Consider the following 25,326-nt stretch of genomic DNA (forward strand, 5'->3'; position numbering starts at 1 on the left):
TACTTTGGTGGGTCCCATAAGAGATGCGCCTCATCTTTGTGGATATTTGAAGAAATATCCTCTCCAAATATCTCCCAAGGCAGTTCAAATCTTCTGTCCTCGAATTTTCTTTATTCCCGTGTCCCCTGTCGATCGGACGGATCAGATTACATCTTAAGATATCATGTCATCCTTAAGATGTGTGCAATATCCTGTGATATATAAGACATCCTTGAGATGTAATTTTGTCCGTCCGATCGGCAAAGAGACACGGAGATAGAAAAATTTAAGGATAGAGAATCCGAACTGCATTAACTGCATTGGAGATGCTCTTAATCCCAACCAAACGCACTATTAGTGTGATTGTGGATGCTCTTATTATTTAAGGGTTTATTTCAATTCTTACATCTGTAGAATTTCGTCGAGATGGCCATCTCTTCTTCCGCCGGCGACGACAGCCTCCGACCACCTCCGCAACAGTGCCCCATCTGTCTCCAGTCTATCAAGCAAGAAGCCTATTTAGATCGCTGTTTCCGTAAGTCATCCTCTGTCTTTTTTTTTCTCTCCCCCAAATTCGATGATCTTGTCGCGTTAGGTTATTTCAAACCCTTTTCTTGAATTGATTTCCTCGTATGTCTTACGAGAATGCCTTTCAAGGTTCGGGAATTTCGTTATTTTTTTTTTTTACCTTGAATTAGGGTTCTGCTCTTTCTCGTTGTACGCAGCTTTAACTAGAAATCGTTCGAGTTACTTGAATCAATGTGCTCCTATTTAAAGTACTGCGATCGCGTCGAAACTGTTGCGAAGAGATGATTTGCCTGGTGATTTTTTTCGTCAAGCACTATTGAAGGTATTGGTAAATAAGTCCAAGTGCAACAAGTGGATAGTAGAAGGTAATTGGCAATGAGTACTGTGCATGTAACCATTGGAATATCAGATTGGAACAATTTGATGCCCATGGATGGTTTTCTATCACTTAGAAATATGTGATATGCTGGAAATGGAAGAATTGAGATTTATTTGGGACATGAAGTTTGTGAGATTTATTGAGGGATTTATGGGTATGGATCACTGCACTGACCAGTACTGATTGTAAAACTCAGGTCTCCGTAGTATATTGGAAACTAGATAGTGATATCTTGACCAACATTCTTTTTTAAACTTGTTTCTCTTTATTTATTTTACAGATTCATTTTGCCATCAATGTATTGCTCAATGGGTTCGATATGTTGGGAACAAAAATTCAGAATCCATGACTTCAATCAAATGTCCTCTTTGCAAGGTCATATATGAATTAAATGTTTATTTATTTTTCTGTATTCTTCCATTACAAACTTTCCAGGAGGGTGTACAGAGTCAAGTTTCATTGAGTTAAAATATATGTTCAAAGTACAACTATATACACACCTCTTCACATTTCTATATATAATTTCCCCTATCATTTTGAGGACTACTTTTGTGGGAAGAAAAAGAAGTGTCAAAGGTGCCATTTTACATTCTCAAACATGCGCGTGAGTAACTGAAATTTAAATATTATTTAATTATAGAAAACCTTACATGGTATAGTAAATTTAGGAGCATCTGTCCATCAGCCATGCCTCTTATTCATAAATAGTAAGACTTTCCAATAATACTGTACCTCAAATTAAACAATATATTGATGAAATTCTTCTTACATTTCATCTCATTTTTTTTAATGTCTGACATTTTTGTTTATAATCATGCAGACTGACAATCTTTCAATTATTTATGGGTTTAATGGTCAAAACTTCCAGCGACAATATGTGAATCCAAAACTTGAACAGAGGTTGTGGGCTGCATATCTCTTCATGTTAAAAACTTTCAAATATTTGTCATAATACCTTAGAATAAAAACAATAAGCAAAGATTCAAACATTATTAAGTATTTGGTCGATACTATTCCTTTGCTTTCATTGAGCCTAGCATATAAATGCTGCATTTATTGGTTTTGCAGATGCTTTTCAGATGCTCACGAATTTAGAATGAAGTTTTATATTGGTGATAAAGGTGCTTTGTGTGTTTTGCAACTTCTTATTTTCTTCAAGTATATCTTTTTTTTTTTGTTCTGTGCACTGACAATCTTCAGCAGGACCAACAGATGGTTTGTTCAATGTTGAACAATATTGGAAGCGGCGCAAGTATCTCCAGAAAAACCCCTGGCTTCAACAATGGTTAATAAGGGAAGTTCAGACTCTTTCTCAGGTATATTATCCCAAATTTCCACCTTTTTTCTTGTTATCTAACATTTAAACCTTGATCATGTTGACTTTTGTTTGTTTATTGACTTGTATGCTACTGTAATTGTATGTCATATTCTAATTCTAAAATCTTCTGGTTAATTTCTACCCATTTTGAATGGGTTATGTTGCTACTGAGTAAACTTTATCTAGGTTAAGAAATCAATGAATTTAAAGATTTATGTTAGTAAGTAAAACTCAGATTAGGGAAATTCTTCAAGATCACCGGTAAGAATTGGGAAACTATGCATTTAATTTTAACTTCACAGAATAGGGAAGTGAAACCTCCTTCCACCACGCCTAGTTATCAAATGAATGTCACAGATTTTAATATTTCACAAGGGATTGAGTATGTATTGCCTATGCACATAAGCTTACAATCTAGCTATTGCACAGATAACTGTACATCGTTCCCTATTCTGGTTGTTTAAGTTGCTGTTTAACAATTAAGAATTTGCATAGTCAATAATTAAAAAAAGTATACAGTGAGAGCCGTATTTACACAAATTTCAGATGTACTGTCAAACAAACACAAGTGGGTGTATATATATTATTTTAATTAATCATACATAATAGTAATGCATCAACTGTACTACCTATTTTGCTGGAAAAAAGAATGGCAAATGATTTATCTTTTGTATGTGATGGTTAATCCATCAAAGTATTAACCCTGAAGTTGACATGAGAAATTCTAGAATTCTAGATATGCTCGTTTCAATTTGCATTCCCTGTTTTTACAACATGAGTTACACCTCTTATACTACCTCTAATTGGCTGGAGGGAGGTTGGAGAGAAAGGAGAGGGGAAAGCAGAGAGAGTGGTTATCAATTTTCTTGATAAAATTTCACATGTTGTATTCCTGTTCCCTCTATGTCATTACTTGATGAGCTTTCTTGTTGCCTTTTTCTGTCTTCTTTTAAGGTTGACTTGTAGCTCAATTACTTATAGGATGAGGATGTTGAAGTTATTGTGCATCACATTATTGGCGTTGCTGAAATTTTCTTTAAAAGGTAAAGTGCTAACAATGTGTTTGGCATGATAGTGGAACTGGTCATCTGTTTTCGAGAAGTAAGCTAGATGTTCTGAATTGTACTGTTTTGTTTCCTTATTGTCTCAACTCTCAAGTTCTTTTTCATCTATTTTTTCTCTAACTATGTTGAACTTGCCTAATGATTTGTTTGTTCTTTTTTTTTTATAACAAAAGTCCACTTTTAGTAAAGCATGGAATGACCATGAAATGACTTCACATTCTTTTCTTATCGAATAGATTGTTCTGTTTCACATATTTCACATTCTTTTAGTAAAGCATGGAATTATAGCTTTGGCTGTAATTCACTTGCTTGAAGGAGAGTGATTCAAAATCCCATACCAGTCTTTGCACAAGTTTTTGCATCTTTTGCTTTGATTATGATTGACAATATTGTTGAAACAAGTTCTGTCTGCTGTTTCACTGATTATAATATTCCAAGAAATGAAGAAAAGGTCTCCGCTTCGAGGCAAAGTCTCTACTTTTGACAAAGTTGGTATACCATAGCTGTGAAGGAGGAACCTGTCTAATATTCAGACTGGTATCCGATCACACAAATATATGTTCTTATGAACTTATCGTGTCAAGATCCTCCGGTTATAAGCAGATAAATAACTTGTTCAAGGCTTTACAAACTGTGCAGATGGATTGCAATGCTTGCATAGGCTGCAGCTGTCACGATTGATGCGGCATGATTATAATACATACTATCAAGTAGTTTAATGTGCATCTGTTATATATACCCATAGATGCAATTTTTTTTTGTTTGCTCCCATGGGCCGGCACATATGGTTCATGCATGCGCTTGTCATATATAAGCCCGGGGTCGATGCCTCATCCCCTGCATGCCTACTGTTGTGGATGAAGTCCTCCATGTTTTTACCCCCTTCCAGGTAGTGTGGGGCTATCCTGGGGCCGCCAAAGTGACGTTTTATCTTTTTGCCATATAAAAATGCAATTTTTTGACACCTATACAATGATTTTACAATTGTTACAACCTTGTAATGAGATATTTTGATGAGATGAAAATTGTTGGTCAATAGGATAGAAGGCTTAGGACATCAAGATACAAAATGAAAACACATTATACAGTGAATAAAAAAATTTATTGTTTGTATATGCTTTGTCATTTTACTTCACAAGAATTTGGCACCAAGCCCTCGGGCATATTTTCATTGTGACAATTGTATTGTTTTTATCCAAAATCTTTAATATTTTACATTCCAATTAAGAGAGATCAAGTTAATGGCAATTTGCTGTCATAGATGAAGTCGGTTTGCAAGCATACTGATTCTGATAACAAACTACAATTGCAGACAACAAAATGGGGAGAATAAGGCTACGCCTGAGCAACAACGCATCCAGTTCAGGACTTTACTTTCCGATGCTGCCCGACCATTTCTAGCTGGGTACACTGAGCGTTTCATCAACGAACTAGAGTCGTTCCTGGTTTCAGGTTTAAACGTCGAAGCATATGACAAAGTGTGCATGCAACAAATCAGCGAGCCTTCGTCCAGCGGAAGTTTAGACAGTAGTAGTCCATGCGACGAGACTCTTCGACATGTTTACCTGCCCTATTTTGACGAGGACATTGAAATAGATAAATAAGATTGTTTTCATCAACAAATACTGATGTCTTTGTGTATGTTGGTCGGAAGATAACTGTAACGAGAGAAATTGTGGCATCGATTCGAAGACATAACCAACCAGGGAACCTTGTAAAAAAGTCGTTTAGTAAGAAACCGAAAGCACGTCACAAAGCGACGCGTGATCACGTCTAACTCTTCGATCGCATGGGACAACGGGCCCTATGACAAAGAGGCTACGCAGTGTTGACCTAGCCTTGCATGCAGCTGAAAGAGCTCAGGAAATAAAAAATATTAATTATTCTATTTTTATTTTATATTTTTAATTAATTAATAATAATAGTAATTGTTCTTATGGTTTTATTTTGGAAATTTGAATGTACTGACTGTTCCGTAATTGCAACTTCCTTCCCGATGCCACTACAGTTCATTACTCGCGCCGTGCCGGCTGCTCTTCTGCAGTCTGTCTCCACCGCCCTTGCATTCTCTTCCTCGAGTTCGGTCGCTCTCTCTCTCTCTCTCCCCAGGCCTTCTCTCCCGATCCTCCCCCCTCGATCATCGTCCGATGGCGAGGAGGCAAAAGCGGCGGCGGCGCGGCTCCGCGCCGGTGGCCCTCCGCATCGTGTACCGCAACCGGGTGAAAACCCTAGAGAAGGCGATCCTCTCACTTTTGCCCTGTCCCCCGTCTTCCTCTGCCGAGTGCTCCTGCCGCGGGCGGCGTTGCCTTGGCTGTGACTCCTCGTCCTTTCTCCTACGGAAGGAAGATCCCATCGAGTACCGCTTCCTCCTAACCCGTTCATTTTGTGTCGTTTCCTGCGAAGCACCGGCTCCGCCCAAGGTTTTCTACGATGATACCCCAGTGAGCTTCGTAAGTTGTTACACTAACTTAGTTCTCTCTGATATTTTGTATTATGTTATGCAATGATTGCTTAAAATGCCTTCCGTTGAGGTTTTTGTTTCTTCTGACCGTTCAAAGACCGGCCACTGGGGGCGAAACCAGGATTTTATTCCTGGGTGGGCTAAATTTAAAATAAATCATTTTTTTTATCTGAAAAAATTTTGTTCATAAAAAAATTTAATGTATCATATTATATAACAAGTCTTTTATATCATAATGATAATACTTCAACAAAATATAAACAAATAATTCAAAAAATAAAAATAGATTAAAAGAGTATAAAAGGAATAACCATACAAGGTACTAGAAATATAATAAATTAAGTTCATTGATACTATTTTTTACTCTACGAGACTTCTCACCAAACCCATCTATTATGGATTCAACATCTAGGCTAGTTAGAAAATATTTGGGTTTTTGAAATTTAGGTTAAATTTGAAGTCTTGGGTATAGAGAAGAGGATATATTGGGCTAGTTAGAAAATTTATAATGGGCTTTGGTATTTAGACTAAATAATATACCCTAATAAAGAGGGGATAATATACCCTTATAAGGAGGGAGCTAGCCTAGGCTCCCCCGCTTATGTTTCGCCACTATCGGCCACAAATTTAGACTGAAGGGATACCTTTGTGTCGGACCGTAGGAATAGATGGATGCACTTGTTGGACACCAAATTTTCTAATGGAGGGTGAAAAAAAAAAGAAGAAAAGAACCTCCACAATCTTTTAGTAGCACATCGTGTATTTTTTAAAAATTTCTTCATTTCTAAGTATCTGTCTTTCACCAAGCCTCTTCCGACTTTCAAAGGCATATATGCTTTCAAGTTTATGCGTGTGCATCCCGTGCCAAGCTGTGTTGGCCTGGCTATGAGTCGTGTTCCAAATTGAGCATTACCAGGAGCTGGTTCATGCGGGACAGTGGGCACGACATGATCTGCATTTTGATTATTTTATCCTAAATTACAAATTGGCCTTTAAAAAGTTTTTTAAAAAAATTCTAAAATTTTCCTATGAATATCTAAGATTTTTTTTTAAAAAAAATTTTACCTTTTCTATTTTTCTGTGTTTTTAATGTTTTATTTTTAAATAAATTTTTTTATATATTATTTAAAATTATTATTTTTATATTTTAAATTAACTTTTGGCTCAATGAACCTAAGCTTGAGTTGACATGCACACGATTAAGCTGCCCAAGTGTAATGTCACAAGTTCCTCTGCATGGCCTATGCACGACGTGTGATACGAGAGGTAATTAGAGGGTGTCAGTTGACTAAGAGGAAGTTAATAGTCCTGTTGAGGTGATGGTCAAAGTTAATAGGGGGTAGCTCCCTGACTCCTTGAAGTGCCTAGCTTTAGGTCGTCCTTGACTTGGCACTACAGTCAGCTTAGCGTTGTCCCTGACTCAACGTCGCTCCTGGTTCAGCGTCATCATTGGCTCCAAGTCAACAGAAAATTATTCCTCGACTCTATGCCATTCATGACCACCCTAGATCATCCCCGACTCCACAAGCGGCTTCGTGTCGTACTTGACTCGGCGTCGCTCCTAGTTTTGCATCATCATCGGCTCCAAGTCAACAAAAAGTTGTTCCTCGACTCCATGTCATTCCTAACCTCGGATCTCGATTCCACAGTTCGCTTCGTGTCATTCCCGATTCGGCGTTGCTCTTGGTTCCATGTTGTCATCGACTCCAAGTCAACAGAAAGTTGTTCCCAGACTACATGATGTTTCTGACTTGGATCGTCCCCGACTTTATGACGTTCCCGACTTCGGATCATCCCCGGCTTCATGCAATCTCCGTATCTGTATCGTTCCCAACTCTGCAGGCAAGGTGTGATATCATTGCCCTCGGAAGATACAGACAATGTAGTCGTTTCCTTCCTCGACTCCATGTGATTTCAGGTTTATTCATGAACTTGAATTAATCATGCGTGTGGATCCCGTGCCAACCTGTGTTGGATTAGCTATGGGTCGTGTTCTAGATCGGGCATTACCTAGGGCTTGATCATGCTGGACGGTGGGCACGACATGATTTGCATTTTGGCCAATTTTATCCTAAAATTACCAATTGACCTTTAAAAAGTTCAAAAAAAAATTCTAAAATTTTCCTATGAATATCTAAGATTTTTTTGTAACAAAAATCTACTTTTTCCTATTTTTCTGTGTTTTTAATATTTTCTTTTTTGATTTTCCATTTTTAATGATTTTATTTTTATATTATTTAAATTTATTATTTTTTAAATTAACTTTTAGCTCAATGAACCTAAGTTTGAGTTGACATGCACACGATTAATCTGCCCAAGTGTAATGTCACAAGTTATCCTCTGCGCCCGTGCACAACGTGTGATATAGGAGGTAATTAGAGGGTGCCACTTGGCTAAGAAGAAGTCGATAATCTTACTGAGGTGGTAGTCTAAGTCAGCTTCCCGACTCCATGAAACGCCCAGCTCTAGGCCGCCCCTAACTTGGCGCTATAGTCGGCTCTGCGTCATCCCTACCTCGGCATCACATTTGGCTCCGTGCAGTTCCCGACTCGGCGTTGCTCCTGGTTCAGCGTCGTCATTGACTCCAAGTCAATAGAAAGTTATTCCCCAACTCTATGCCATTCCTGACCCTGGATCGTCCCTGACTCCACAATTTGCTCAATGTCGTTCTCGATTCGGCGTTGCTCCTAGTTTCATGTAGTCATTGGATCCAAGTTAACCGAAAGTTGTTCCACACTCCATGTTGTTCCTCACCCCGAATCGTCCCGGACTCCAAAGTTAGCTCTGTGTCATTCCTGACTCAGCGTCGCTCTTGGTTCCGTGTCATCATCAGCTCTAAGTCAAAAGAAAGTTGTTCCCCGACTCCATGTCGTTTCTGATCCCGGATCATCCTTGACTCCATGACGTTCCTGACTCTGGATCATCCCTGGCTTCGTGTAATCTTCGTATCCGTACCGTTCCCGACTTCGTAGGCGAGGTGTGGAACTGTTGCCCGTAGAAGATATAGACAACGTAGCCCTTTCCTTCGGAAAACATAGTTATTTATTCCGAGAAACATAAGCAGGAATCTTGGAATACGTGGAGAACGTGTAGGCACAACAACGATCCTATAATAGGTCGCTTGCTCCTGCAAGCGCAGGTACACGCACACACACCTATACTTCCAAAAACCCTAAATTATGGTTCTCCTTTTTCTTTATTCTCCTCTGTCGGAGACTTACTTGAGCGTTGGAGTAGCTGCACAACCGTCATTCTCGTTTCCTTGTTTTCTTCCATTTATACTTCGACCAATCCCTTCACTAGTCCCCATTATTCCTTGGTGATCGACGACAAAGTCAACATCAATGCCAACTCATCGGTGGCTCGTTCGTCGGCCGTGTTAGGCAGGATCAAATTGGCGTCATCTATGGGAACACTGAGTTAAGACCTAAACTGACACGTTGATGGCACCGGAAGACCTAACGTCGTCGCCATGGCAACGAATGATTTCAATAAGCTAGTGGTTACCACGGTGCAGGCGGTGTTGCAGGGACTGTCCCAGTCGGCACCTCCAGTAACCCTCCATCATTTGAGATGTCGTCTCAATCGACTGAAGCGCGACAAGCGCCTCATCAAAAGCCGACTCGACCAACCAGAATGCCCTAGGCGGCGATCCCCACTCTATCGCGATATTAGCTGTGATGATATCATCCTTGGAATCCTTTGGAGAGACCCCCACATTGAGGTCCTTTGAGGGGAAAGGTTTGTCCCTAGCGGAACAAAGGTCCTTCAAGGCCTTCCATTTTCAAAGAACATCCTTCAAGACGAATTACCGCGATACTTCCGAGCAGTGCAAATCGGGGAATATAATAGTACAACCAACCTTAAAGACCACATATGTAAATTTGAAAATGCCACTATGTTATAGAAGACATCAAATGGCAAGTCTTCCTGACAACTCTATCGGGCTTGGCGCAAAGGTGGCTTAGTCTTTCCGCTTCCTCTATTTGGATATTCGAAGAATTCAAAACCGTGTTCATGCAACACTTTGCCACCTGTCGGAGGTATCAAAAAACTCCACATGACCTGTTTGCCCTCAAGCAAAAGCTCAAAGAACCCTTGAAGGAATATTTACAGCGATTCAATCAGGTGCCCATAGATGCTTCCTTAGCTACCCGGAGGTACAGGGCAGTGCCTTTCACAAGGTCTGATAGATGAGGATTTCTTTAGATCTCTGGTAAAGAAGCCCCTAGTCAATTTCGATGGTTTGCAGGCTCGAACAATAAAATATGTTTAGGTGAAGGAAGCAAGTCTATAAAGAGAAAGGAACCTCCTACTCTAGTTTCCGCCCCTACTTAGCCGGACCGCAAAGCTCCCCCTTTTCTTTTACAGAATCAGAAACTTACAAATTGAAGAGGGCAAAAAGTTGTGCAGACGGTGGAAATTGCCCAGGCCTTTGCATCCGAGTCAGGTCGAGAGCCTCTTGAGGCGGATCGTTATTGTGCCTATCATTAATCGGAGACCCATTCTACACGAGAGTGCCAATAGAATGTGAGACAATTACGGTGAGTGGCTGAAAAAGGGAAAGCCAATCAGAATTGGCCGAGTAAAAGGTCTCCAGAGCCTTACCGACGCCCTCGCCACCACGATCACGATGCCGCTACTGATTGTCATTCGAATCAACAATCTCACTCGCCCTCTAGTAGGGCTGTAAATGAACCAAGCGTTCATGAGCAAGCTTGGTGTTCGGCTTGGTAAGAGCTTGTTTATGTTCGTTCAATATACACAAGATTAATTAAACAAACAAGCTTGAACTGTTCATTAAGCTAAACAAACAAACTTGAACACGTATGTGTTCAGCTCGTTAACGTTCGTGAATAATGTTTGTGAACAATGCTCTCAAATCATATTCATTAATAAAATTCTTTTCAATATGCTAAATAAATAATAAAATAAAATAAATAAATTTGAATTATCAAGCTCAATAACCAATCAAATAACTAAAAGTTTCAAACAATCAAACAAACTTGAATTGAGATATCAATAACATCTAAACGAACCAAGTTCGAACTAAGCTCAAGCCAAACTTGAATTGAGAGCTCGATAACATCTAAATGAACCAAGCTCAAGCCAAGCTTCAAACAAGCTTAAGCTCATAAAAAATAAACCAAGCCAAGCTTGAACAATCATTTCAAAAGCTTGGTTCATTTTAAGCTCGGCTCGGTTACCTTATCAAACAAGCTTGAACACACCAATGCTTGGCTCGACTCAACTTGTTTACAACCCTACCCTCTAGGAAGCCCCGAGGCTTATACTGATCTTATATGGAGAGATGGGTTGAGAGAAGGATAAAGAGGAAAAAGGCAAAGGCAAGATTGATCCTTGAGGAATTGTCTATATGATTTCAGGAGATTTAATGAATGGAGACTCCACTCAGGCCAGAAAGGCCCATGGCCAAAGATTGGAGAGTTATAGAGTTAGTATCAGTCGGGGAAAAGGAAGGAGCCCCTCAATAAGCTTTGGCCAGAGATTTGGAGGGAATAAATGCTCCTTATGATAATGCTCTAGTGATTGAAGCTCTCATCGCCAATTATGTGAAAAGAATGTTCATAGATGCGGGTAGTACAGTCAACATCATCTTCAAAAGACCTTCAACCAAATGCAGTTTGATGGGGAAGGGCTTCACCCCATACACACCTCCTTACAGGGATTCATAGGACATGAAGTGTAGTCTGTCCCTTTCCTTGGGAGAAGAACTGCTAATGAGAACTTGGCGTACACCCTTCATTATTGTAAATATGATTTCAGCCTACAATTTCATATTAGGGAGACCGGGGCTTAGTGCTTTCTAAGGAGCAGTCTCCACTTTCCACTAAAAAAATCAAGTGTCGGTGGCTAGAAAATGCTGTATTGATATAATCAGGACCAACACACGCAAGACCCGCCGAGCTCAAGATACCTCTGCAAGTTGTTCAAGAAGTGCCAGAGTCTCAATCAATAGAGGGCCAACATGAAGACGTACAAATCCATCCTGACCTACTAGAAGGAACCACCCGAGTAGTTGCAGGCCTCCTATCGGAACTTAAACAAAACTTAATCGCATGTCTCTCGCGCAACCATGACGTTTTCGCCTAGTCGTCTAAAGAAGTCACTGGCGTATCCTCGACTATGATGGCCCACCGGTTAAACATGCTTCCGGATGTTTGAAGACGAGAAGACAAAGAAGACAAAGACGACGGACACAGAAGCAAGGATTGTGTGATAAAAGCAATGACATCTCTCTTCAACCTAGTATACCCTTGCTCATTCGATCTGGATAGTTGGATCACTGCAATCAAAATGGCGGGATGGATTCTTGGCCGTTGAATCAAGCGTAAGGATCAAACCAAATCCCAATCATTATTATGATTCGATGGACGCTTCATTTTCTGCAAATGATCACATCACATAATTGGATGCAACCTTGGAACTGTACTACCAACACACACCTAGCTCAAGGACCAGGGTAGATGATGCATGCGACGCATTTAATAGGTGTGGCTACATTTAATGCATAATATCGGAGGAGTGGCGACATTTAATGCATATTATTGCCTGAATCACGCATTAGATTTGCCACGTGGCTGAGGCAGTCAAGATAGTAGGAGCCACCTTGTTCAGCCATACAATAGTCTAGTAAGTCGCACTTCCGCCTCCTTCGACTAGACTTGAAGGGGAGACTGGTGGTGCGAGAGGTAATTAGCGGTGTCACTTAGCTAAGAGGAAGTCAATAGTCCCGCCGAGGTGGTGGTCAAAGTCAACAGAGAACACCTCCTCAACTCCGTGAAGCGCTTGGCTGTAGGCCGCCCTTGACTTGGCGCCATAGTCAACTCCGTGTTGTCCCTGACTTGGCATCACAGTCAGCTCTATGTCAAGTACTTGGCATCACACTCCTGGCTCCGCATCGTCATTAGCTCCAAGTCAAAAGAAAACTTCCCCAACTCCATGTCGTTCCTGACCCTAGATCGTCCCCGACTCCACAGTTGACTCCGTGTCGTTCCCAACTCATCGCTATTGGTTCCGCGTTGTCATCCACTCCAAGTCAATGGAAAGCGATCCTCGACTCCATGTCGTTCCTAACCCCAGGTTGTCCCCGACTCCACAGTCGGCTCCGTGTCATTCCTTCTGCATCGTCATCGGCTCCAATTCAACAAAAAGTTGTTTCTCGACTCCATGTTGTTCCTATCCCTAGATCGTCATTGACTCCATGACATTCCCATCTCCGTATTGTCCTCGGCTTCGTGTAATCTCCATATTCGTACCATTCCTGACTCCGCAAGTGAGGTGTGGAGCCGTTGTTTGTAGAAGATATGGACAATGTAGCTGTTTCCTTCGGAGAACGTGGGAAATGCAACCATTTATTCCAAGGAAATGTGTGTAACATAAACGGGAATCTCGGAACACGTGGAGAACATGAGGGCACAACTACAACCCTATAAAAGGTCGTCTGCTTCCACAGGCGCAAGTATGCGTGCACACATCTAGACTTCCAAAAACCCTAAAATACGGTTCTCCTTCTTCATTCTCTCGTGTCGGAGACTTACTTGAGCATCGGAGTGGCTATGCGGAGAAACCCGACCATCATTTTAACCTTCTCTTCCTTGTTTTCTTCAATTCAAACTTCAACCAATCCCTTCACTAGTCCCCGTTGTTCCTTGGTGATCGACGACAACGTCAACATCAACGCCAGCTTGTCAGCAATCTTAGGCAAGATCAACGTATTTTGCCTAGACCAACACGACATCTAAATGGGTCAACTAGGATAGTGCCGGGCTTGAGCACAACTTGTTGACACCACTATTGTTGTCATTCAAGGCAAACTATCTTAGTTATCTTCTCCATTCTATAGTTCTTAGTAATCTACTTATGGTCACATGCCTCTTCTTCCTTCTGTTCCCTCTTTTTAATTTTTCCTTTCATTTTCACGACTTAGAGTCACAATGGTCAATAGGCATGTCTCACAACATCGTTCTTTAGGCCAGTAGTAGTAAAGGTGATATTAGTTGTATCCTTGGGGTACAAGGGAAGAGAGCTGGCGTTGATGTTATGAGGATGAATGATCATGCTGCAACTACTTTACTGATTGCCCAGTTAACCTAAAGGATTATCATTTCTTTTCATCAAGCCATATTTACCACACAAGTATTTTGGTTGGCTACATACTCTATGCAAGATTGTATCATTAGTAAATACTGGTAATATACTTTGCTCATAGGATTTGACATTTTCATCCATCTAGTGTTACACCCTTGGGGTGTAATCCCACATACATAAAGATACCCCATCGTAGTCACAATCTACTAGTGTAAGTAAGAACATCTTGTACAAGAAAGGAAAATGCTTTAAGTAAATTATCTTTTATAAAAGAAAGGACATAATGCTGTGTATAAGTAAAAATGTTGAATGATTGATAATTATGCAAAATTGATTATTTGACAAAATCAATTTTTAGCACTTCTTGAGACTCTGTATGCTGAAATGAACTGGGATCTCAAGACATCATGCTGCTTGCAAAATGGAGTTCTAAGGAAAACACAGTGGAAACCTAAAATGTTTGGTAGAAAAACATGAGAGATGTATATGAAATTACAATATTAAATAAGAGCTTAAGGAATATTTATTGTAATTAATACTTTAACATCAGGACTTCAATTGAGTATATAATTAACATTTGATTTTTATATCATTTGCTAATGACCACACATATTTATATTCACTTTGATTGATTTACATATATGTTTAAAGAAAATAAATTTACTAAAAAGTGAACTATTGGAGCCTTGCCCACAGTGATATTTTGTATCATTTGACACGTGAATATGGGTTATAAAAGTTGACATGATTCATTTACACAACATAACACGACACAATTTTATGTGGTTGGGTTTGAACTAAACACGTCCAGGTTTACCCATTTATAAAATATAGATATTTAATTATTTATATTAGTTAATTATAAATATTAATCAAATATATAAGTTACAAATATATAATACAATAACATAAATTACTATGTAGTTTGTATTTAAAATTTGTCTATGCTTTTTAAATGGATCACATCACATGATCCGGTTATGATCCATCTACCATATTTGATTAAACGGGCTATAATTGAGTCAACTTGTTTATAAATGTGTTAACTTGTTTATAAATGGGTCTTATGTAGGTTGAAATTTTTTACCCATTTGTTAAATAGGTTGGTTTCAGATTTGGTGTAAAAAGGTTGTGGTTCAATGAGATACAATCCTTTTATGATTTGCCAACCCAAATTGCTACCCAACATGGGTTGAACCCCTTATCGATGACAGTGATTTAGTGTAGCACACTATTATGCCATGAGTAATGCATGTGATATATATAGGTACCTTGCGTGGGAGTGCAGATGCCCTGATCTTATGACTAGGCTTGTGGTGGAAGCAGTAAATATTCCAATTATTTTAAGCTTATAATCAGATTCGAGGTTGGAGAATGACACCGCTTAATGGGTAGGAGATGGAGGAGAACTTGACTAGTTTCAATCCTTATTTTGAGGGCTTCAAGTCTATAATGGAAATTCTGATCAAAATAGTAAATGGAGTTTCAACCCTTGATTTATGAAGTGCCCAAAAGAACTGGGCCCCTTTCCTTCTCTTGTGAGGTGAGATTATGAGGATGTATATTTTTTAGTTAATGCTTTAGATGGATTGTAGAAACGTAGTGTGTGTAAAGTCCTATGCTGCATGTCAATAGGTTCTATGATTTTGGAAGACATTTACTCTTTTCTAATCATCTATTACTAGATGTTTTTTTTATGTTCACTCTTCAAGCACTGCTCTGTTTACAACTTATAACTTTTAACCTTGGTTTACTGAATGGCTGCATCCTGATATCAGGAGAGCCTTTGCTGCACTGTCAGGAAATCTCTTTGCACTTCTACCAGTTCACTTTATAATCCAAGTTGGGATTGGCTCTTATCCAGAGTAAGTATCCAGTTACCAGCAACTATTTCTTATTTGGTATAATTGGTTACTTGTTTTGTTAAAAATACCCACTGCAATGTGCAGATAGGCAGCCAACTTTTGCTATTTCTCCTACGATTTTCATCAATTTTTATCTCTCTTCAAAGAGGAAGTTATTATCAGATCACTGGACGCCAAATGGACAAACTCATTAAAAAATCGAAATCAATGAAGAACACTTCATTATCCATTAGTCAGCAGCCTGAATTGCCTGAGGTCACGCAAGACATGGTATTACTGACCCTCTTCTAAAGAAGTGACATTTTACAATACAATCTTCACACAGTTTTCACAACTATTCAAACTTCTACTGTAATTGCACACTTTCCCAATATCTTCTCTGAAATATAGTGACTGATACCCATGACTGCAGGTGATTTAATGCATTGGAGGATTGGGGTGTTTAAGGGGAATGGAAGAGAGAATCAGTTAAAATGTGTTATTTTTCCTTACGTTTTCGATTCTAGTTCTCTGTCTCTCTGCCTCATTCCTCTCAATTTCAATTTTCTACCTCTCTTTTTTTTTTCTTTTTCACTCGTGTTGGCATTGTATTATGTGTTTCTGTTCATCTTGTCCTTTTTTTAACCATTATTTTTTTGTATCATTAATTGCATTGTTGTGGATCCTAGTAGACTAGTTAGACTACTTTCAGACAGTTGGAAGATTGATCAAGTGCTAACCCCAGATTTTTATCAGTCAATACTAGTTGGCTTTGATTTGGACAGAATTTAATCCTTTATCTCTGACCATCAATTTTCTCACGGTATGAACAAAAGACGAGAATCACCAATTGAAATATTTAGTCACGTTTCACACTATGTTATCTTGTGTCAATTGCATGGATAATTTAATTAATAATGATGTGAACTAGACCATAAGAAATCACCAGTGTCTGAAAATTCTTAGTTAAGCAATTAATGATTTTATTGACAAAAAAAATACAAGAACTGTGAATGTAGATATTTGGTTGCATTCAATATTCTCCTGCATTGATAAAATTTAGTCAGTATAGAATGGGGCTGATTGATGTGAATTAGAACCTATGATGTCACCTGTGTCTTATATTTCCTAATTTGTCGATCAAGATTGATCAGCAGTAACTGTGGTAATTTTTAGTCGCTTTTGGTCATTAAAGGCTTTATTTTTTTTTGGTAAATTCTTTACCACTTCTCCACACTCTGGCTTCTTAGATTAGTCATATATAATCTATTCTATTGGAGAGAATAAAATGGCTTCCATGATAATGTTTAGCTTTCTATATTTGCCTTAATGACCTATATCCTACCAATCAAAAATCAAGGGTGAATCTTATATATTGTTAACTTATATATAATTCAGGCTTTCGTACAAATTTTTTTTTTTTATTGATTTCTCTAATGATCTAGGCTTACACTAAGAACAGACTGAAGAGAAAGCGATGTGAAATTAATCAAAGTTCATATGCCAGGGATGATATGCTAGATCTTGATACTTCATCTATTAGTACTTATGGCAAAGGTATACCCAACTCTGTTAACCAAACCACCATGTATAAAAGTCTGAAGCATTTCAATTTAACAGAAAATCTGCTGCAACTTGGTAGTGACATTGGACCCAATTGTTCTGATAATCCCAATAATTCTTCTGGACTATGTTCCATTATGAAATCCAGAAAACACAGAAGATTATTCAGCTGGCAACGTGGAAAAAAGGCTAAGGTTCTTGAACAAAATATAACATCACCAACTGAGAAACTTTATCCTAGTCCTAGATCAACTACCAGTAATCAGTTTAAGGGGCAGTCTGATATTGTTCTGCCGAAGTTATCTATACAACTTCAACATTTGAATAAATTTTCACAAGTTGAGGCATATGATAATCAAATTACACAAAGTGACTTTCCAAGAGATTTTGGTTACCCGAAGCAGGATCTAAATCTTCAAAACCTGGTTAGTTTCTGATCTTTCAATCTTGTCCTTTTTGAATTTTATTGTTGGCTAGAATCTCAAGTAACAATTTCATTTCAGTATACGTTGTAATGATTTGGTTATTCACACTTGTACTTGCACTAAATTGTTTATAACCTCTAATAGTTAAACTCTTCACCTACTCCTATATTTGTGTTGGATATTGACACTTTCAATGGACACCAATATTCTTATTGATTACATGTAATTTTTTATTAATGTCCATGTTTGACACTTGTATCACATCCATGTTGTTCAAGTGTCTGCTGATTCAGCGGTGCTCATATTTCCTTGAATTCCATGCATGCTTACACTTGGAGTGTTCCTAAATAGCTAACCAAGTCAGCATCAGTACCTCATTTGAATCACTAAGTTTCGTACAGTGTTAAAGGAAAGGAACTTTTGAACCTGTTTGGAATTACCTACTCTCAAATGAGAATTACGTTTGTCAAGTCAGTCTAGCAAAAGGTTGCTCACTTCATAAATAGGCTGCAAAACAAAGCAACATTTTGGTAGATTGACTTGGACAATATCAGAATTGAAATGCAAGCCAACACACTATGTCAAGGCCTTCTTGGTTAATTTAAAAATGATCTCGGAAATGGTTTTAAAGGGTTATTATATTCTCCTAATTCGTATGCTAGCTTCTTTTCATGCAAAGAGCTTAGATGTTCACAGAATTTGTTACATTGAGACACATTTTATATTGAGAATGTAGCCTAATATATTTGGTTGCCAAATATTGTCTATTGAATCTGGTTATTCCTGTTATATAATATCTCATTGAAAGCAACACAACTATGCTTCATAGTTTGTACAAGAAATGTTGTTCATGCTTTTTAAATCTTTTGTTAATTCCTAAGGTGAGCAAAATTAAGCTTGAGCTGTAATTGTATAATAATAATGACTTGTATTTTCATCTATTGCTGGGATTCAGTAATTGTCGTTGCTAATGAAAAAACTTCTTCTATTCATATGTATTCAGTGATTGACTCACATCAGGTGTTAATGTTCATCCATATCTAGTTGCACTTTGTGCTTAATTGACTAGTAAATCTATCAACAGATTCCTTCCATGTGTTTTTATTGCTTGATGATAAAATCTTCACAAAAGGTGGAAGCTAGAGATCAAATAAAAAGAAGCTACATCTTCTACAATAGTTCCTCAACATATTCAGTTTTCCCTAAAGCCCGTATCCTTTATTGTGTAGATCCACTACAATCTTTTAGAATATGTTATTTCTTTTTGCTGGAATTTTGATTGTCTGTATATTGCAAGGTTCTAATATGTTATAAATTTTTTATTTTTTGTTGTCTTTATGTTTCAACTCACACAAGTGAAAGAATTGATGCATTAGTTCTATTAGGCACTTAGAATCAACCATTAGTTCTAAATGCTTAAACTCAGGTTAATATTATAAATTTTCTCTAACTCATAATTCTCTTGTAAGTCCAAATTTGGGGTTCACAATTTCTCCCACTCAAGGCTAGGCTTGATGTTTGTGTCAAGTCTTAAAGTTCATCCCATGCTTTAGAATAATCTCTAATGAGACCCAATGATACACCACCACAAACAATCCTGTCACTACATTTCTCTAGGATTAGGTTTGCTATGATGCCAAAATGTTACAAGTCTCCTAGACGAGAACTAGCTTGTTGATCATATTAACCTCACAAGCCTCCGCATGGGATTATACTGGTGTATTATGATTTATAACTGGTGCCTAGGTTTATTATTTTTCAGTCTTTTATCTTTTTACTATTTCTGTATGGTATTATTGGAGTAGGTATTGAGATTAAAAGGTTTTAGTAAAAGAAATTTAGCTCCGTATTTGAATTCTAATAGTGAACAAATAACATTGATAATCATGAAATTTGTGCAGCTAATAATTTGGAGATCTTGGATGTATTATTAAGATGGTATTGATGAAGATTCCACTGTAGCTGTATTAAGTGGGTGGTTGAAATGAAAAGAAGCTTTGGAGTCTTGTATGGTCGCCACATGCTCCTTAAATTTGGGGGAAAAATTGATTGTGCTAGAATTGCGAGGGACAGTAGGTGAAAAAAATTATTGGAGGGATGGGTATTTGGATGCATATGCTTGCTATATAATTATCATTAAATTTATTGCCATGTAAGAGCAATTAGGTGTAGCTCCTAGTTAGGATGAAAATAGAGAGATAAGTTGATATAATATACATAGATTTAAAGTCTACCAATCAATTCTGAAGTTTGAGATGTTGAATCAATTAGGTTGTGTTTGGTTAGGCGTAATGTGATCAAGCTTGTAATGTAATTAAATTTGTAATGTAATTAATACTACATTAGTATGTTTGGTGAAAGAGTTGTATAATATGATTACAAGGGTGATTACATTTTTTTATTTAGTGTCAATTATTTTTTATAAGGAATGTAATTCATATTGTTATAAAATGAAAAAAATATCTTACGACTTTGCCCGCGACCGACGGCGTGCGGCGGCGACCGACGGCGTGCGGCGGCGACCGACGGCGTGCGGCGGCGACCGACGGCGTGCGGCGGCGACCGACGGCGTGCGGCGGCGACCGACGGCGTGCGGCGGCGCTTGAGATAGGGATTGGCGAAGCAGGATTTGAGGCGGCGATCGAGCTCGGAAAGAACAGTCGCCATGCTAATTAATGGCGAAGACACAGACCGACGGCGTGCAGCGGCGACCAACGGCGTGCAGCGGCGACCAACGGCGTGCAGCGGCAACCGACGGCATGCGGCGGCGACCGACGACGTGAGGCGGCGACCGACGACGTGAGGCGGCGACCGACGACGTGAGGCGGCGATCGACAACGTGAGGCAGCGACGGACGACGGCAGAGGCGACCGATGGCGGCGGTGGTAGCAACTGACAACAACCAACAACGACGGTGGCAACCCATGGCGGCAGCGACCGATTGGTGTAAGGGTATATTTGCCATATTAAATCTTAGGGTTGGAATGTAATCCATATTACATACTATTAGCTTTGTAATCCAGATTACAAAAGTTTATTATCTTTTGTAATCCAGATTACATTACATTACATTACAGGTTTAAAATTATACCAGACAAAGTAATCAATCTTATAATGTAATCCTAATTACTTTACAAGGCTGATTATCCCTCACCAAAGGCAGCCTTAGTGTAAGGGGTGAGGAGTATATGGAGGTTATAAAAAGCTTTAGTTAATGGACCAAAATTGATTTAATTGATCTCAAAGGCAGTAATGATATAACCTTAGATAAAGCTCATTGGTAGCATAAGGTTGATATTGCTGATCCCAACTACTTGGAACAAATATCACTTTAAGATGGTGATTTGAATTCTTAAGATGTAAATTCTTTCCAACTTTGATCTTGCTACCTCACTCTCACGTTTTTATCCATAGGGCTTTACTCTTCTCCTCTTAACTATATTTCTCATAGTTGCTATTCTGTTTTTTTTATGAGATTCATGTGAACCTAGGCTCGTACTTATGCTTGAAGAGAATAAGAGATAAGTGATTTTGGTGAGGTTATGTTTTTTTTCTTTCTGTTTACTTCAGCATTCAATCTGTGGTTTAAACAATGTACTATACCAACAGTGGGATTGGTCTACCAAATGTGTTCTGTATTGTTTTATTTAGTTATAATTTCAAACAGTCAAAGCTCAACCTACACCAGGATCTAAATTCTAACAAATTTCTTAATAGTTCTGAGTTTCTGGCTTCATTTATAAAAAAGTAATAAAACTAGTTATCCTTGGTATTTAATTTGAAAGTCTCCTTTACACTATATCTTAATGTTCTTTTATGAAATCAATGAAGGGGATAGTCACACAAGACTAGTTCTTTTCTGTTCAATGAACTATTTTAGAACTTTGTATAATCAGGCGGGAAGTCCATAGTCAAAAAAAGTCTAGTCATGTTCTCATGTATTTGCCTATCTCAATATGTTAGGCAGGAAACACTTATAAATATGTTGATTAGTGTATCATGTTAAAGTGGGTCCATTGCAAATTGTGTTATTCTACTCAAAGTATATGTCAATGCAAATAAAAATTCCATTTTCTCAAAAGATGGGATTTCTAAACTCAGTTCTATAACCTTGGACAAATTTAGTATGATGATCTAGAAACGAGCATAGATTGGATAACTGATAAACCAGTGTCTGATTATGAGTTCTTTAGAATTGTCAACTGCCAATTTGTTTACATAAAGAACAAAGTTGCAAGTTGGCTGATGATATCATTTATTGACAGGATTTAAGCTCCATGACTAATAGTTTGTTGTAAAATTTGTTTCTTATGTATTGGGCATGCACTTTTGCTGAGCTGCATTATTATGATGTTGAGTATGATTTTGAGGATTGCAATTCTTTCTACATTAATAGGTGAAGGATCTGTGCTCGTGATCAATGATGGTTAGTTGACTCACTAGAAAGGATATATTAATCACCAGTGATGAGAGCTTCAAATTTATTTAATTAATTGGTTTTGATATATGATGATTGCAATGCTGTTATTTTGGCTACTGGATATTGTGCAATAATTCTATGTTGGAAGAAACTTGACTTCTTGATGACATTTAGACATCCTTAATCAACTAAAGCCAAATAATTCTGGTGCAATTACTCTAATGAAGCATATTTTTGGGTTCCCCAATGGATGCAAAAACTTTGTAACCTGTCTAGATTCTGGTTATGACTGTGCATTGAAGTCCCAATGCTTGTAAGTTCAGCATGCTACATAAGCTACATTTTCTTATTATCTTTAGTATATTGTGGCTTTCTGCTTATCTACTAAAAGATATCAGTAAATTTTCAGATTAGCATCTACAAGTGTTTTTTCTGAGTGCTTTGGTATATTTGGTTTGCTGATTTTATTGCACATTGGAAACAGTTTCTTACCAATTTGGAATTAGGTATAAGCTAAATTTAGCATGAACTTTGAGATTATAAGGAATCTAGAACTTTTCTATTCCAGAAGTTTATTCTCATATTTTCTGTTTTGTAAAGGATCTAGCACGAAAAAAAATGTATGATCAAATTTTTAGCCAATACTTCAAACTAACACTAATATGAGGCATCATCTATTAATATATGACTACATTGTATTCTCTAATGGTCAGACCTGTCATATGCTAGAGTTTGAACAAACTTTGGATAAATTAAATAAATTATGAATATTTTATTCATTGTAAAATTGTTTTAACAAATTATGTCTAAAATTGTTGATTAAGATGCGAGGTGTAATTTATCAAAAAGTGTATGCAATATGTTAACTTCAGAATGTGCTAGATTTGAAAATATAATTTCATGCTAAATTCATATTCAGATTAGATTTTTCAAAAATAAAAAAGAATATCATGCTAGTAGTTAAAACCTCTAAAATTTCTGCCTGATTTAGCGTTTGTGATTATACCAGACTTTCAATATGTAGTCCAAGACTGGTAGTTAAGAAGCCTCTCTATATTCTTTTGATCTTTATTGAGTAACTTCTTTCTTATATTTGCATTAAAATTATCTGACTCCATAATGGTTGCCTTTTTTTATTCTGCCCTGGATGTGCCAAATCTTTTTTAATTTCTTTGTAGCTGTTTTGGATGTCTTATCTATTGTTCCTCTTTTATGTTTTAATTTCATCATTTACTTTGATGCATGTACAATTAGTTGTCACTCTGGTATTAGCTTATTGAATGGATAATTGCAAACTCATGTCCTCCTAATAGAGCCTTTGGGTTGAATCTAGTAATTATTAATTTATAATTTAATTAATATAGGGCTAGTAGGGACTAGTAATAAAAAGACAAGACATCTGAAGCCTATCTTACAATCTTTGCTTCCAATTTCATTGAACATCTATGGAGATGTATCATCTATTCATCTTTGAATTATTTAGATACATCTTTTGTTACAATATATGGTTCTAATATACTTTTGCTTTGGTTTTACTTAACAGTTAAATTAATTCCACAAATAATTTATTGTCCTATTAAAGCAACTTCTTGCAATTTGTAAGGCTCAACCTTTATCCATGTTTTTAATGTCATAATATTTCCCTTGATTCTTAGGTATCATTCACTTTTACACTCTCTAAAGTCTCTTATACGGAATGCCCAGCGTTGTCAGCGTAATAGGCTGTTGTTCAAACATTGCCTTCAGATTTTCAAAGAGCACACTAGGGATGATAACAATTCAAATTCTCAGGTTTGTATTTTCGAGAATGCTGCTGTTAGTTTTGAATTGTAATTCACATAATTAACTTGATCCAATGCTTATGCCAATGCTAATTGAATTAAGGGTTAAGCATCATTTTTAGTTGTCTTATTAGTGTAAGTTGGGTATCTCTGAATGGTGGCATTTTATCTTCTACTACTAATTCTTAAATGGGCATTTATGTCTAATTTTTTCTGTTTAATATTCTTGATCAGTGATGTCATTCTTTTCTTGTTGATGTGTATTTAACTCATATTGGAACTCTCTCTCATGCATTGAACTTCAATACCACATCTTGTTGTGCCACCACACTCCTATTGACTACATGTAAAAAATTTTTCATTGGTTTATTTAATACCAATAGCACATGAGCAGAAGATGAGAGTTGTAGAGATGAGGATGCTAAAGTGGATATGTGGACATACGAAGATGGACAAAATAAGAAATGAGAGCATTAGAGAAAAAGTTAGAGTTGCATCTATTGAGGGGAAAACTCCAAGAGATACGGTTAAGATGGTACAAATATGTACTTAGATGACCGATAAATGCTCCAATTAGGCGATGTGAAACTATAACAAATACGCACATCAAACGAAGAGGAGGAAGATAAAAAAAAGATTTGATTAGCAACAATAAAATTAGATAAAATTTATTTAAGTATAGATGATTTTATAATAGAGCATAGAGTCCAATAGCGTAGAAAGATTCATATAGCCGACCCCATCTAGTGAGATAAGACTTGGTTGTTGTTGTATTTAATTCCTATGTTAGATTTCCCTCAACCTTAATCAACATGTCTCTCCTCATTTGTGCACTTGTCTCCTTAAATACTTGTTGCAAGTGCTATGAAATGACTTCCCCTACTTGAGCTCACTGTGGGATTTGTCATGTCCCACATAAGTTAGGTTTATCGAGAGGTAAACTTCGCTTGCTATGTGTGGTGTATAGAAAAGTTGGAGTAGAACCCAATAAACCTACACATTCCTCGAGGAAAATTCAACTCAAAATGCAACTGCTGATGATACCCTACACTTAGAAATAGACTAAGGAGAGAAATGATAAGAGAAACAATTGATTTGCCACATCTTAAATTGTTTCCATTTGTTTTAGGTGTAAAGAGATTAAATTGGTTTGCTATTGGCTATTTTACAACAAAAAATTGAAACTTATTTTTTTTTTTTTGGAAAAATAAATTTAGCAAAAAATATCACTACAAAAAAATAGTAGAAAATAATTTTGTCTTGATGTAGTCTCACTAATGAGACACAAATGAAGGAATAAAATCTTCTACTTCTACCTATCACAATGACGGAGGATTCCATTTATACAAGAAACAACTCCTCATTAGTAACAATATTTATTGTTGCATCATAACCACAAAATAACAAGACTAAAAAAATACACAACCGAAGTAAACTTTATTATGTTTTTTT

General features: G+C 37.4%; 2 protein-coding genes across 5 annotated transcripts in view; both read left to right on the forward strand.

The window, feature by feature from the left end:
* Positions 1 to 336: 336 nt before the first annotated feature.
* On the forward strand, positions 337 to 4,983 carry LOC122010031 (uncharacterized RING finger protein C16G5.03-like). 4 transcript variants are annotated; one of them, XM_042566392.1, is made up of 7 exons: positions 337 to 514; positions 1,167 to 1,261; positions 1,707 to 1,786; positions 1,955 to 2,007; positions 2,099 to 2,202; positions 3,186 to 3,247; positions 4,581 to 4,983. In XM_042566392.1, the coding sequence occupies exons 1-7, from the start codon at positions 406 to 408 to the stop codon at positions 4,870 to 4,872; spliced, it is 795 nt and encodes a 264-aa protein (XP_042422326.1). In that variant the 5' UTR covers positions 337 to 405; the 3' UTR covers positions 4,873 to 4,983. The 4 variants fall into 4 exon arrangements, with proteins under 4 accessions (XP_042422326.1, XP_042422325.1, XP_042422327.1 ...); XM_042566391.1 differs by having other exon boundaries at positions 2,090 to 2,202; positions 4,581 to 4,981; XM_042566393.1 differs by lacking the exon at positions 4,581 to 4,983 and adding an exon at positions 3,908 to 4,236 and having other exon boundaries at positions 2,090 to 2,202.
* Positions 4,984 to 5,244: 261 nt separating this feature from the next.
* LOC122010032 (telomerase reverse transcriptase-like) overlaps positions 5,245 to 25,326 on the forward strand; it is a 36,317-nt gene continuing 16,235 nt past the window's right edge. Inside the window, exons 1-8 of the mRNA XM_042566396.1 lie at positions 5,245 to 5,718; positions 15,620 to 15,706; positions 15,791 to 15,976; positions 17,131 to 17,242; positions 17,306 to 17,673; positions 18,758 to 18,884; positions 22,268 to 22,406; positions 23,749 to 23,884. Coding sequence (XP_042422330.1) covers positions 5,416 to 5,718; positions 15,620 to 15,706; positions 15,791 to 15,976; positions 17,131 to 17,242; positions 17,306 to 17,673; positions 18,758 to 18,884; positions 22,268 to 22,406; positions 23,749 to 23,884 — 1,458 coding nt within the window. The 5' untranslated portion in view covers positions 5,245 to 5,415. The remainder of the gene's footprint in view (positions 5,719 to 15,619; positions 15,707 to 15,790; positions 15,977 to 17,130; positions 17,243 to 17,305; positions 17,674 to 18,757; positions 18,885 to 22,267; positions 22,407 to 23,748; positions 23,885 to 25,326) is intronic.

Source organism: Zingiber officinale, chromosome 8A, assembly GCF_018446385.1.
Source record: "Zingiber officinale cultivar Zhangliang chromosome 8A, Zo_v1.1, whole genome shotgun sequence".
Classification (NCBI taxonomy): Eukaryota; Viridiplantae; Streptophyta; class Magnoliopsida; order Zingiberales; family Zingiberaceae; genus Zingiber; species Zingiber officinale.

Excerpts from the sequence above, each read along its gene's own strand:
- LOC122010031 (XM_042566391.1), top strand. The coding sequence starts at position 406 with ATGGCCATCTCTTCTTCCGCCGGCGACGACAGCCTCCGACCACCTCCG. Across the intron at positions 2,008-2,089 it reads GTTTTATATTGGTGATAAAG|GACCAACAGATGGTTTGTTC; the intron begins GTGCTTTGTGTG and ends AATCTTCAGCAG. Across the intron at positions 3,248-4,580 it reads GCTGAAATTTTCTTTAAAAG|ACAACAAAATGGGGAGAATA; the intron begins GTAAAGTGCTAA and ends CTACAATTGCAG.